At 44.7% G+C, this 15,122-nt stretch overlaps 1 protein-coding gene across 1 annotated transcript in view; it reads left to right on the top strand.

The window, feature by feature from the left end:
• Positions 1-15,122, top strand: part of ksr2 (kinase suppressor of ras 2) — a 389,906-nt gene that overhangs the window by 103,126 nt on the left and 271,658 nt on the right. The window contains exon 3 of the mRNA XM_078226092.1: positions 1,348-1,498. Coding sequence (XP_078082218.1) covers positions 1,348-1,498 — 151 coding nt within the window. The remainder of the gene's footprint in view (positions 1-1,347; positions 1,499-15,122) is intronic.

Here is a 15,122-nt window from a genome sequence, read left to right as displayed (position 1 = left end):
GGAGCAGGAGTAGGCCATCTAGCCCCTCGAGCCTGCCCCGCCATTCAATAAGATCATGGCTGACCTGACGTGGATCAGTACCACTTACCCGCCTGATCCCCATAACCCTTAATTCCCTTACCGCTCAGGAATCCATCCATCCGCGCTTTAAACATATTCAGCGAGGTAGCCTCCACCACCTCAGTGGGCAGAGAATTCCAGAGATTCACCACCCTCTGGGAGAAGAAGTTCCTCCTCAACTCTGTCTTAAACCGACCCCCCTTTATTTTGAGGCTGTGTCCTCTAGTTTTGACTTCCTTACTAAGTGGAAAGAATCTCTCCGCCTCCACCCTATCCAGCCCCCGCATTATCTTATAAGTCTCCATAAGATCCCCCCTCATCCTTCTAAACTCCAACGAGTACAAACCCAATCTCCTCAGCCTCTCCTCATAATCCAAACCCCTCATCTCCGGTATCAACCTGGTGAACCTTCTCTGCACTCCCTCCAATGCCAATATATCCTTCCTCATATAAGGGGACCAATACTGCACACAGTATTCCAGCTGCGGCCTCACCAATGCCCTGTACAGGTGCATCAAGACATCCCTGCTTTTATATTCTATCCCCCTCGCAATGTAGGCCAACATCCCATTTGCCTTCTTGATCACCTGCTGCACCTGCAGACTGGGCTTTTGCGTCTCATGCACAAGGACCCCCAGGTCCCTTTGCACGGTAGCATGTTTTAATTTGTTTCCATTGAGATAGTAATCCCATTTGTTATTATTTCCTCCAAAGTGTATAACCTCGCATTTATCAACGTTATACTCCATTTGCCATATCCTCGCCCACTCACTCAGCCTGTCCAAGTCTCTCTGCAGATCTTCTCCGTCCTCCACACGATTCACTTTTCCACTTATCTTTGTGTCGTCTGCAAACTTCGTTACCCTACACTCCGTCCCCTCCTCCAGATCATCTATATAAATGGTAAATAGTTGCGGCCCGAGTACCGATCCCTGCGGCACGCCACTAGTTACCCTCCTCCAACCGGAAAAACACCCATTTATTCCGACTCTTTGCTTCCTGTCGGATAGCCATCTTAACACGTAAAATAATGTTGCAGACAATACAAATGGGTGAGCGAAAAGAGAAATAATATGTGTAAACAGAGTGGGTACATTGAATTGGGATTACAATTCTTGTGGAGGATAATCACCAACATGGATGAATTAGTCTGAATGAATGGTTTCTGTTTTGTGTCTGTGTAACAGAGGCAATATTACTCAAACTGACAGGTGAAGTGTAGCACAAAGTTATTACAAACACCATGAGCATGCAATAATGGTTTAAACTTTCTCTTAAAACCCTTAGGACATAACGCCTGACCAGCTGACTCTGGAATCCCTGTTAGAGATGACCGATGAGAAAGTGTGTGAAACAGTGAAGAAATACGGAACAAATAGTGAGGAATGTGCCAGATTAAATGCCTCACTATCCTGCCTAAGAAGCGTGTATAAATCAGGTGAGCAACTTGCACAGTGCAACACTGCAATATACCCAAAGTGAACACTGTGAAGGTGGTTGGATTTTATGGAAGAGCGAGATGCATGTTCTTAAAAATCGTTTGTTCAATAAATATAAGCATTGTACAGGGGATTTGAAACAGGGTTTATTCAGCTTTCTAGTACAGTTAATAGAAGAAGGCTGAGAGGAGATTTGACAGAGGTATTTAAAATCATGAGGGGTCTGCACACAGTAGATTGGGAGAAACTGTTGCCACTTGAGAATGGATCAAGAATGAGATGGCGTAGGTTTAAAACAATTAGTGAAAAAGGCAAAAGTGACACAAGGGAAATATGTTTCACCCATTGCATGGTTAAGGTCTGGGATGCACTGCCTGAGTATGTGGTGGAGGCAGGTTCAACTGAAACATTCAAAAGAGAATTGTTACCTGGAAAGGATGAATGTGCAGCGGTACCGAGAGAATGGCACTAAGTGAATTAATTGCTCAGTCACAATCGGCTGAATGGCCTCCTTTCGCGTTGCAGCAATTTGGTGATTCTATAAAGGCTCCCTCTTGCATTGTTGAACTATAGAGACCCAAGTTAGCTGATCCTTACTGGAGCTGTGAATTCCTACTCTTCATTGCTGTTCATTGACTCCTGCCGGAAAATGTGTGTGGATAGGTTTCAGGTGAGGGCTGCCTTGGACTTGGCATCATGCTTTTCATGACTTAATAACAGGATGACGTTAACTGTCAAATTCATTTTTGATTAATGCCCAATTGTGAAAATTACTGTGGATTGTCAGCACTGAAATCCATGGGAAGGAATTTGTTTGGGGGGAGGGTGGGAATTGTGGTGTGAGGTTGGTGTGTATAAATCATGGCTGATCCGCACGCAACCTTCCCTTTTGTGCCTGAGTTGAAGTTGAATTCATTATCGTAGATGCAGTCCCCATTGAGGTGTGAAATTCCTGTGCCCAGCAACTGTGTAAGGACATGTTCTGACCCACAAGGGTTAACTGTAATGAATCTTGCTGAAATTGGGCAGGATCAGCCCCTGCCACAGTGCCAGAAACAGCACGATCTGAAATGTTGTAACACTATATTACCACTTGGGGGTAGAAAGTGATCAGATTTCTTTCCAGCAGCTCTACCTTGTTCACGAAGGTATTAAAAATATCTGCCCTCAGAATGCACTCTGTTTTAGTTTCCAGTTTATATCCATAGGTTGATATTAACTATTTTCTCCTTGTTTTCCGCCCGGTTTTCTCAGCTTCCTCTCCTGAAGGCAATAACATTTTGCTGTGGTACAATTCGCGGATGCTGGCTGCTTTGTCCAAGTCAATATTCCTAATGTGTAATGAGCTCTAGACAGTGAGTCTGAACCCCATCAGGTTTTCCTGCTCATCATGCAACAGTGGGAAATGTAGTGGGGTTTCCTCTTCTCTGGCAATGGGGCCAACTGTGGTAACTTTACTGCCGCTCCATCTGAATTCAACTCATGCAGCACAGACAGAGGATTAATCTGGAATCCCCTCTGGTTACTCTCTCGGCCATCTGTGCCAACATAACTCTGAAAGGCAATCAAAATAAGCATCCTTCCCCCATCTATACATCCACACTCATCATGTTTTGCTGCAAAATTCATGAAAGGTATGGATTTGCAGCACAATTCTTACCAAGCCTTGTTGGGGGCATTTGTCACATAGGTGGAGCCTCCGATTTGTTCAAAGCTATCTAATGTGCTCTGATAAAGCAAGATATGTTATTATGGGCGACATGGTGGCACAAGGATTAGCACTGCTGCCTCACAGCTCCAGGGACCCGGGTTCAATTCCCAACATGGGTCACTGTCTGTATGGAGTTTGCACATTCTCCCCATGTCTGCATGGGTTTCCTCCGGGTGCTCCGGATTCCTTCCACAGTCCAAAGATATGCAGGTTAGGTGGATTGGCCATGCAAAATTGCCCCTTAGTATCCAAAGATGTGAAGTTTAGGGGGATTAGCCATGGTAAGTGAGTGGGGTTATGGGGATAGGATGGGACGGTGAGCCTAGGTATGATTCTCTTTCAGAAAGTCGGTGTAGATTCGATGGGCTGAATGGCTTCTTTCTGCACTGTAGGGATTTTAATAATAAATGACGACTGAAGGACAAATGTAAATTTTGACTTGGTGCACAAGTGTAGAATGACTCTGCATTGGAGGGATTCTATGACTCCTTTTACATCTCCCAATTTGTTCTTACCAGGTTAAAGGTTTGCACTGTTGCACAAAGGCAAAGCGTACACCCAAACTTGAAATGTTAGCTCTCTCCACAGATGCTGTCAGAACTGCTGAGATTTTCCAGCTTTTTCTGTTTTTGTTTCAGATTCCAGCATCCGCAGTAATTTGCTTTTAGCAAAACCTATCGCGTTGCATGAGCCACTTGTTTTTTTTCCCCCGAAGTGTTTATTTTTCTCACCAGCAGAGGGTAGCAGACCCTTTACAGATTGGACTGTTGCCATTGTGTATTCAATGAAATAAGTAATTTGTCAGACAAGGGAGAGCACCTTCAAAATACCCCCCCTGTGTCCCCCATATTGTGAAGCTTTTCAGTTTGATCGAAATCAGGGGTATTAACATATTGTGAGCTGTTGGGTTTGAATAACCCAAATTGTAAACTCAATAACATAAAAGTGTCAAAAATTGAAGTCTTGACAGCTTGATGCAGTAGTCGGTAAAAGTTGCATGCCAGAGGTTTTGGACATCTACCTTTTTCAAACGTTTTCTTTTCCATTAGTTTTTTTTCGCCCAATTTTCAGCTGAGAGCAAACAATTAATCTTATTGTGGGTTTGCTAGTTCTTTTGCCTCCAATTTAGATGGTTGTGGGTTCAAATCCCAACATCTAGGCTGACACTCTAGTGCATTATTGGGAGAGTGCTGCTTTGCCAGATGCGCTAGCTTTAGGATGAGACGTTAAACCGAGGCCCCACCTGCCCTCTCAGGTTAGTGTAAAACATCCCACAGCACTCTCTTTTTTTAAGAGCAGCAGGGGACTTGTCTCCAGTGTCCTAGCCAAAATGTTCCCTCAATTAACGATATAGGGTGCAATCTTCTGGCTCTTCACTGCAGCGGGATTTTCTGGTCCCACTGATGGCGCACCACCGCTGTGTTTGGGGTAATAGTAATGTGGGGTTGTAGTGGTGGGACCAGAAGATCCTGCCATCAGACAATGACATGCTGCCTCCCGCCACTGAGGAAAATCGCTGCTGGGAGGCCGGAGAATCCAGGCGATGGAGCCCGATAACCTGATAGTTGTCATGTTACTTTTTGTGGGAGCTTGCTGTGCGTAAATTGGCTGCCATGTTTCCCTCATTACAATAGCGACTACACTTCAAAAGTACTTCATTGGCAACAATACGCTTTGAGGCATCCTGTGAAATGTGCTGTGTGAATGCAGGTCCTTCTTTTTCCTTTATTTTGAAACTGGTTCCAATAAGATACAGAGGACTGACCCCTGGTGACTTCACCTCTGATTTGTTTTCTATATCCTTGCCTTTGGGCAACTGCTTGGCGGAGATCAGGAGCATCACTGAATCAATGGAAACACTGACATCTACCTACTCCCTTCATTTACTGCCCCAGCAGCTTAGCACTTTTGCCACTCGGCAACAATAACAGATGGAGTGATGGCTCCTGCTGCTGAAAAAAATTAGTGTTAGCTGCTTTTGGCATCGGAGGAGCTGAAAACTGCCTAGTACTAGTCAAATAGCAAAAAGCAAGAAGAAATTCAGTTGGGTAATACAGGTGAAGGTCAACACCATGCTGGGATTGTTTTGGTATGATTGAATTGACAGCTGCATGCTGAAATCCCTGGATTCTAAACATTTTCAATATTGTTGAGTTACATAACTTAATCCTGTGATAAACATTTGAACAAATATCCAATGAGTTACATTGACATTGCATTTTAATAGTGCTGACGTAAAATAATCCTGGAATTATAAGATGTTAGGGGGCAGAGGGAGGATATTTGGACTATTAGCATCTGTGCTGGTGGTAACTTTCCAACTGGAGCCTTTCTCTGCCTATTAGCAACTTCCAAACTGCGGAAGCAAAACCTGGCACGCTTCTGAGTATGAGAGTGCAGAGAACTCGACAGGGTTCTGTCACAGAAAGTCTTTTGTGTCCTTTTCTTTTCTTGGATTCAAATTAATTCTGCGTTGGCAGGGGTTGGGTGGTAGGGTAAGGGAAGAATATTAAGCCCACCCACCCAACAGTTTACAATACCAGTGGCCTCAAATTGCCTCAGATAGGTGAGAATGTGAAGTAGCTAGCAGTTAATGTCACCATCAATCCCCCACCCCACCCACACATCTTTGTGTTGTTTGATGTATCCCATGCTGTCAGAGATTAGGAAAACACATTTCAGAAATACACATTTCAAAAGGTGGTCATTTTTGACTCCAGCTGATCAGAATTTCTCTCAGGACAATTTGTCAGCAGTCCTATTCAATTCTATTAAAGAAAGTCCTGTTAATTTTCATGATTGCAAAGTCTTATCCAAAATTAGGACTTTGCATTGGAAGTAATTAAATTTAGAGAGAGAGTTGCTTTGAATTGTTAAATACTAATATAAAAATTCCTTTTTCAAGGACTGTTGAGAGAAACTTCAGGCACATTATGTGCACCCAGAATACCCACTTGGCATATTGTACCTGTTCCTTGTTATTTATCTGTAATTATTTTTCATATTAATTAATGGGAATGCATGACGTGTTGAGTTAGCGCACATTCATTTCCCATCGGAGGCCTGCAGTAATGCCCATATCTAGAATAAGATTATAGCTTCTCACGCTGATGACGGCAAGCTCTTAAGCAAAACGAGTTTGGTGAAGTCTCAGATAAAAGCAAAATACTGCGGATGCTGGAATCTGAAACAAAAATAGAAAATGCTGGAAAATCTCAGCAGGTCTGACAGCAACTTTGGAGAGGGAATAGAGCCAATGTTTTTAGTCTGGATGACCCTTTGCCAAAGCTAAGGGCAAAGAAAATCAGAAAAGATTTATACATTAAGGTTGGATGGAGTGGGGCTGTAAGTGAACAGAATGTGGTGTGAATGGCAGAACAGAGGTACGGATGGTTAAGGCAGTTAGCCTGAAAGGGGGGGGGGGGGGGGGGGTGCAAGGAGAGCGGGAATGGACAAGTGGAAAACTGGAAGTGAGAAAGAAGGATGGTAAAAATGGACCAGCGAGATGAAAAAAGAACAGAATGAAATAAAATGAATCAAAATGGGCTCTTTGCACCCCACATCCTGCAGGGACTCCATAGAACCGTAGAAAATTACAGCTCAGAAACAGGCCTTTTGGCCCTTCTTGTCTGTGCCGAACCATTTTTTGCCTAGTCCCACTGACCTGCACTAGGACCATATCCCTCCACACCCCTCTCATCCATGAACCCGTCCAAGTTTTTCTTAAATGTTAAAAGCATTTACCACTTTATCCGGCAGCTCATTCCACACTCCCACCACTCTCTGCGTGAAGAAGCCCCCCCTAATATTCCCTTTAAACTTTTCTCCTTTCACCCTTAACCCATGCCCTCTGGTTTTTTTCTCCCCTAGCCTCAGCGGAAAAAGCCTGCTTGCATTCACTCTATCTATACCCATCAAAATCTTATACACCTCTATCAAATCTCCCCTCAATCTTCTACGCTCCAGGGAATAAAGTCCCAACCTATTCAATCTCTCTCTGTAACTCAGCTTCTCAAGTCCCGGCAACATCCTTGTGAACCTTCTCTGCACTCTTTCAACCTTATTTACATCCTTCCTGTAACGAGGTGACCAAAACTGTACACAATACTCCAAATTCAGCCTCACCAATGCCTTATATAACCTTACCATAACACTCCAACTTTTATACTCGATACTCCGATTTATAAAGGCCAATGTACCAAAGGCAGTCTTTACGACCCTATCCACCTGTGACGTCACTTTTAGGGAATTCTGTACCTGTATTCCCAGATCCCTCTGTTCAACTGCACTCTTCAGAGTCCTACCATTTACCCTGTACGTTCTACTTTGGTTTGTCCTTCCAATGTGCAATATCTCACACTTGTCTGCGTTAAATTCCATTTGCCATTTTTCAGCCCATTTTTCTAGTTGGTCCAAATCCCTCTGCAAGCTTTGAAAACCTTCCTCACTGTCCACTACACCTCCAATCTTTGTTTCATCAGCAAACTTGCTGATCCAATTTACCACATTATCATCCAGATCATTGATATAGATGACAAACAACAATGAACCCAACACCGATCCCTGCGGCACACCACTAGTCACAGGCCTCCACTCAGAGAAGCAATCCTCCACAACCACTCTCTGGCTTTTCAGTGTCTAATCCAATTTACTACCTCCCCATGTATACCTAGCGTCTGAACCTTCCTAACTAACCTCCCATGAGGGACCTTGTCAAAGGCCTTGCTGAAGTCCAGGTAGACAACATCCACCGCCTTCCCTTCATCCACTTTCTTGGTAACCTCCTCGAAAAACTCTAATAGATTGGTCAAACATGACCTACCACGCACAAAGCCATGTTGACTCTCCCTAATAAGTCCCTGTCTATCCAAATATTTGTAGATCCTATCCCTTATCACACCTTCCAATAACTTGCCCACCACCGACGTCAAACTTACTGGCCTATAATTTCCCGGATTTCTTTTGGAACCTTTTTTAAACAACGGAACAACATGAGCCACCCTCCAATCATCCGGCACCTCCCCCGTGAATACTGACATTTTAAATATGTCTGCCAGGGCCCCTGCAAGTTCAACACTAGCTTCCCTCAAGGTCCGTGGGAATACCCTGTCTGGTCCTGGGGATTTATCCACTCTGATTTGCCTCAAGACAGCGAGCACCTCCTCCCCTTTAATCTGTAAAGGTTCCATGACCTCCCTATCTGTTTGCCCTATTTCCATAGACTCCATGCCCTTTTCCTCAGTAAATACGGATGCAAAAAAAACATTTAGTATCTCCCCCATCTCTTTTGGTTCCATACACCATTTAGTATCTCCATCCCATTCTCTCAGTTTCTTCGCCTCCACCGTATCTGTTCTGATGATGCCACTTTCCAAAATAGAGCTGCCAATATGTCTTCCTCATTCGTGGTTTTCAACCCTCTGTGGTTGACCGAGCTCTCAACCCTGTCCAACCCATCCCCTGGGCCACTGCTCTGACCCCCTCCCCTCCCTCCCAGAACCAGGATAGGATCCCCCTTGTCCTCACTTTTCACCCCACCAGCCTCCGCATTCTTTCACTTTTCACCCCACCAGCCTCTGCATTCAAAGGATCATCCTCCGCCATTTCTGTCAACTCCAGCATGATGCCACAACTCAACACATCTTCCCCTCACTCCCTCCATCAGCTTTCTGCAGGGACCGTTCTCTCCGGGACACCCTGGCCCACTCCTCCATCGCACTCAACACCTCGCCCCCTGCCCATGGCACCATCCCATGCAATTGTAGAAGATGCAACACCTGCCCCTTTACCTCCTCCTTGCTCACCATCCTGGGTCGTAAACACCCCTTTCAGGTGAAGCAGCACTTCACATGCACCTCCTTTTGATCTGGTCTATTGCATTCGCTGCTCCCAATGCGGTCCACTCTACATTGGAGAGACCAAGCGTGGATTGAGTGACCGCTTTGCTGAACACCTTTGGTCCCTCTGCCATCAGGACCCAGACCCTCCTGTCGCTTGCTACTTAACACACCACCCTTCTCTCCTGTCCACATGTCCACCCAGTTTTAAACATTGACATCGATTATGGGATCTTCAATACACTGCGTCAAGGAATTATAGTGGTTTGTGCTTGTGATTTCTCCACCCAAAAAGGGAAAGAGATACTAAGAGGCATGCAGACAATTCCAAGAGGAAGGAATATCTGAATAAAACGCATTGAGAAGCTGTTGATGCACATTATAGTGGGTGGAGGTAACAAGGAAACTTTTAAACGAAGCCTGCTGCACGTTCACCATCTTCAATAGGGTACAATTACTGGGAAAGGTAGGGGACCAGGTTGCCAGCATAATGGACCTTTTTTATATGTCAGGAGATGATGCAAGTAGCTGGAACAAAGTGTACACATCCAACATCGGAAATGTACTTGTCCCTCTTCTAGTAAGTTGGTGTTTAATGTGTACACAATTAACATTCTGTTGCAAATGCAATATTTTTAATTTCCTCTGTGCATTCTTATCCAAGTTTTCACCTTGTCTGCAGAGATGTTCTCTTATTCTAATTTGAGAAGATATGGCAATTATGATGAACAGAACATACTTGTGCACAATGAGGCTTCTTTTATTGATGGGTTTCCATATTCAGCAGATGGTTACAAACTTCTGTGCTAGAGATCAGTTGGGCATATTTTCCTCTGTTTGCAACTGTGAATGTATAAATTTATACCCCTGTGTTAGCAGCCAGAGGAAACACTGTGCTCCAAGATATTGTGGCTGAGAAAATAAGATGAGAGTATGGTCGCGATTCTCCCATCCCACTGCGCTGAAAAATTAGCGCAGCGGGTCGGGAGATTGTCGTGTCGGCTGATTCGTGGGGTTCACGCATGCGTTCGCGCCTCGCTTGCATCTCCCAGCGCCTGATTTCCGGCAGCGTCTGCTCCATGCCAGAAATCGGCAGGGAGGCGTCAAGACCAGTTAAATATAATCTAAACACGGTTAGCTCCCCACTAATGGAGAACTAGTGGCCCGACCCCGCTGCAGTGAAGAGGGTAAATTGAGGCCCTCAGCGGGTCGGGCAGCAGGGGGATGTGCTCCCTGGGCATTGGCACCCTGGCAGTTCAAGCCTGTGCCCACTGGCACTGCCCAAGGGGCAAAGTGCCAATGCCCAGGGTTCACCTTGGCAATGCGCATCAGGGGGCAGTGTTAAGGGGGTAAGACATATAAGAGGCGGGGCCTCGGTGTGGGGCCTGATGGGCCAGGGCCTAGGGGGCCTGTGGGGGGTGGGAGGCAATGAGGGGTGTGGGGCGGTGCAGGGTCACGCTGCCTAGGGATTGGTGGGGCGAGCGATCGGGGTGGGGTGGATTTGGTGGGGGGGGGGGGGGGGGGGGGTTGGTGTTCACGGTGGGCCACGAAGGAGTCGTCGGGGCCGGGCTCGGGAATGGTCGGGGGCCAGCGATCAGGCTATGTGGGGAGCGGGGATTGCGGGGCTGGCCAGCAATCGAGCTGGCCAGCAATCCGGGAGGCCATCAGTGCGGGTCCACTCCGCTTGTGCTGATCTTGGCACTGATAGAGCGGCACATGCGCAGTAGCCCCCCAGCATGCTGTGTTCAGCCTCCCCAGCAGAAATAGGCCCTGCTGCCTGAAATTTAATAATATTCATGCTGGTGGCCTCTGCAGTGCATAGAGTGTGGGAAATTCTTCTCTGAACTCCCACTGAACAATGCAGCGTTAATTACTCCAGTTTTTACGCGAATTCGACACTTAGAATTGTATTGGGAGAATTCTGCCCTATATCTTTATCATCTCAATAATATCTGCAAGAAAACAGACCAATAAAGGCCTCTTTAACTTTTGCTTGTAGCTTTGGCTGTCCAAGCTCGTATTGCTTTTTCCTCTTCCTAAAATGAACACGGGTGTAGTGAGTCAGGAGCTTGTTACGTCAGATTCCTGTCCATTTCTGTGTCTGACGTATTTTTTGGTGTCATTTATGCTGGATGCCAGAAATGTCCATTCAAATAAGGGTGAGCAGCTTTAAGCAAGTTGATAATGACAAGCGACACCATATGTCAAATTTTGCATCATTAGCGCCTCAGTAGCTGGATGCTATGCATGTCAACAATCAACAGGCATCAATTAGGGACTGATTTAAAGGCAGAATTTGCAGAGGCCTTGGAACACTGGATGCTGGAATCTGAAACAAAAACAGAAAAATGCTGGAAAATCTCAGCAGGGTTGACAGCATCTGTGGAGAGAGAATGGGACCAACGTTTCGAGTCTAAATGATCCTTCATCAGAGCTGAGAAGAAAGAGAGTTAGCAGAGATTTTGCACAGGGTGAAGGAGACAAACGGAAGTTCTGTCAGAGAGAAGGGCAGTACTTTTGCAGGGAAGGCATTCCTAGATGAGAAGTGGCAGTGAGTTAAACATTCAGAAGTGCAAAATATTGCGGATACTGGAATCTCTAGTTTGGGTGTTTTTTTGGAGTAAAAAGTACAAAAATACACAAAATTGTGTATTGTGCATTGTGCCCGAGAAATGTCAATTCTATTTCTACCACATGCAGCTTATATCTCTCGTTCAGGCATAGCACTGCTTCATCATAAAATGTCATCTTCAGAAAGATTGATCAGCAGGTTCACTTTGACTGGACTGCTGCAGAAAGTGATACATGCCACGATTCCAGCTAGGGACTGCAAAGCACAAGCAGGAGTGCCTCGTGTTTTATTTTCTATTTGTGTAATACTTCAAGAGAGCTGTCATGTTTAGCATCGTAAGAGGTCATGGATGTTACCTCGCTGACTGCTCTTAAAAATGCACATGACTGACTTGTGACAGATAAGCTGTCATTAGCAAATGTGACAAGTGACATTATGGGCTTTGTATGTTGCATGGAAGAACTGATACTTTTGACAGTGCAGAATTTCCCACTGCTGCCAGTGCCTTCTCTGCTGAAGGGTTTGTTATTGTTTGTCTTTGTGATAAAGGAGGTAGAATTGTTTATCCTAGCCTTTGCACATAAGGTGTGCAATCAAACACACTGTAATCAAATCACATTTTTAGAATGACTAAAAGAGAACACTTTCCCTGTGGATTTAGGCTATGTCTGGCACCTCCGCCAGACATAGCCTAAATCCAGGGGCTTTTAATGTTTAATTTTTTTGCATATGGTCCTTTGAGATTTGGGTTTGAATACAACTGAGCTGATGCAGTGTAAAGTCTCTTTCTCTCTCTCTATTGGTTGTAAGTACACTGAATTTGGAGAACCTTGTTGAGAACCTACTGAATGCACACACACTCGCCTTTGGCTAAGATCAAGTGTAGTATGGATTGGATGCTGCGCTTGATCGAGGTCATTGGGTTGCATTTAAGCTTCATATTCACATGAAGCAATTTTTAAAAGCGGCATCTCGGCCTTTTGGCTAAGGTGCAAATGAGATCAAGCCTTGGAGGAGGAAACCTCCCCCTCCTCCAATCAGCTTGGCTCATGTAGATCAGGCCCAAGACAGGTGTGAAGGCCCTGTCTTGTCAGCTTGGGTCGGAAATGTCTCAACTTGTTGAGACTCTGAATTGGACTTGATTTGATTGAATTAGAAAAGTATAAAAAATAAAAATGCACAGTCCAGCCCATAATAAATTAATAAAATTGCAATTTCATTCAGAGAGGTAACAGTGACTGGTGTGGGAAATGCAAGCCTTTCACTCGTACATTAAGGAGATTTGTGAGGAGAGCTTCAGTGGATTCTTATTTGATCACCAGGTAGAATATGGCAGCAGGATTCTCAGTTATACCGAGAGGAGGAGTGTTTTAGGATATTGAAGTATTTGAAAATCAGGAAGATTTAAAATTAGTTTTAAAGTCCAGATCACTTTTCTAAGATACACTTTAAAACTAAGTTTACAGTGAAATATAGAAAACTTATGAAGATGTCATAGCTTCTCCGCTCCGGGGAGAAGCGGACTTTCTTGGTCACGTTGTCTACCTGATACGCTGCAGGAAAGGATGTCCCGAGGCATGGGACATTGGGGAGACCATGCGGACGCTACGACAACGGATGAATGAACACAGCTCGACAATCACCAGGCAGAAGAGTTCCCTTCCTGTCAGGGAACACTTCAGCAGTCAAGGGCATTCAGCCTCTGATCTTCGGGTAAGCGTTCTCCAAAGCGGCCTTCATGACACGTGACAATGCAGAATCGTTGAGCAAGTTGATAGCCAAGTTCTGCACACGTGAAGACGGCCTCAACCGGGATCTTGGGTTCATGTCACACTATCTGTAACCCCCACGACTTGCCTGGGTTTGCAAAATCTCACTAACTATCCTGGCTGGAGACAATACACACCTCTCCTACCTGTGTTTGGCCCTCTCTCCACTCACATTGTCTGTACCTTTAAGACTTGATAGCCTGTAAAGACTTGCATTCCAACCATTATCTTGTAAATTGAGTTTGTGTCTGTTTATATCATGTTTGTGAACACAACTCCTCATCCACCTGAAGAAGGAGCCTGAGACTCCGAAAGCTTGTGCTGCCAAATAAAACTGTTGGACTTTAATCTGGTGTTGTGAGACTTCTTACTGTGCTTACCCCAGTCCAACGCCGGCATCTCCACATCATGACCTCACCAGTAGCCAACAATTACTTCTATTAGAGACCCAATTTCATCTCTTGCCACCCTCAATAATGTGGGATAGATGACATCTGGCCCTGGGGATTTGTCTACCTTAATGCTCTTTAATCCATCTAACACTTCCTCGCTTGTAAGAATGATTTGTTCTAAAGGGTTTACACACCCCTCCAAGACACCATCAATCGACGTGTCTCTCTCTTTTGTGAATACCGATGCAAAGTATTCAGTAAGGATCTCACCCACTTCCTTTGGTTCTGCACACTATTTCCCTCCTTTGTCCTTAAGTGGACCAACTCTTTCTCTAACCACCCTCTTGTTCCTAATATATGTATAAAACGCCTTAATTCTGTCTGCCAAGAACATTTCGTGACCTCTTCTTGCCGTCCTAACTCCCTGTTTGAGCTCTTTTCTACTTTCCTTGTATTCTTCAAATTCTTCATCTGTTTTTAATTGCCTAGACCTCATGTATGCATCCTTTTTCTTTTTGACTAGACTAACAATTTCCCTGGTCATCCAGGGTTCCTGAATCCTGCCTTTCCTGTCCTTCCCTTTCATAGGCATATGCCAGTCCTCTACTCCTATCAACTGCTCCTTAAAAGACTCCCATATGCCAAATGTGGATTTACCCTCAAACAGCCTCTCCCAAACAACAGCCTCCAATTCCTGCCTAATCCGATTGTAGTTAGCCTTCCCCCAATTTAGCACCTTAACCCTAGGACAACAGTCGTCCTTTTCCATCAGTATCCAAAAGCGTACGGAATTGTGGTCACTGTTTGCCACATGTTCCCCCACTGCAACCTTAGTGCATAGTGCTTGGCTGCCTCTTGCACTCTTCACATCCATCCATTGTTTTGAGTGAGGCTTCTAGGCTTAGCATCAAATTAAAGTGGGTTTTTTTATACACAGGAAAATCGCCGAACTCCATTTTTTTCCCCACTCCCCTGTCACTTTCTCAATTTTCAAAATGTCAGTCCTGTTATCTGTGACTGTGACTATCTGTACACCGCAGTGAAATACATGTGTGCAATTTTCCTCGCTTGGCTGATTTTTCAATATGATGGTATTACACTACCACCCTGTAAAATTCCATGAAACTTTGGTAATTCAAATGCCCATCAGTGAATTTGTCAGGCTGAGCATGCAGAGGAATATTATGCAACTATTAAGCAATAACAATTTACAGGTATCATTTTTTTTTTAAAAAGCCATGTGTTATACGCTTTTGAGTGCTTTTTAGTGTCCACCATTTTAGCAAGTTTCATATCTTTGTGGTTATCCATTTCCATTTTTGATCTATAGCTGAAAAAACTG

This window comes from Mustelus asterias, chromosome 13, assembly GCF_964213995.1.
Source record: "Mustelus asterias chromosome 13, sMusAst1.hap1.1, whole genome shotgun sequence".
Lineage (NCBI taxonomy): Eukaryota > Metazoa > Chordata > Chondrichthyes > Carcharhiniformes > Triakidae > Mustelus > Mustelus asterias.
This window is presented reverse-complemented; position numbering and strand designations above follow the sequence as displayed.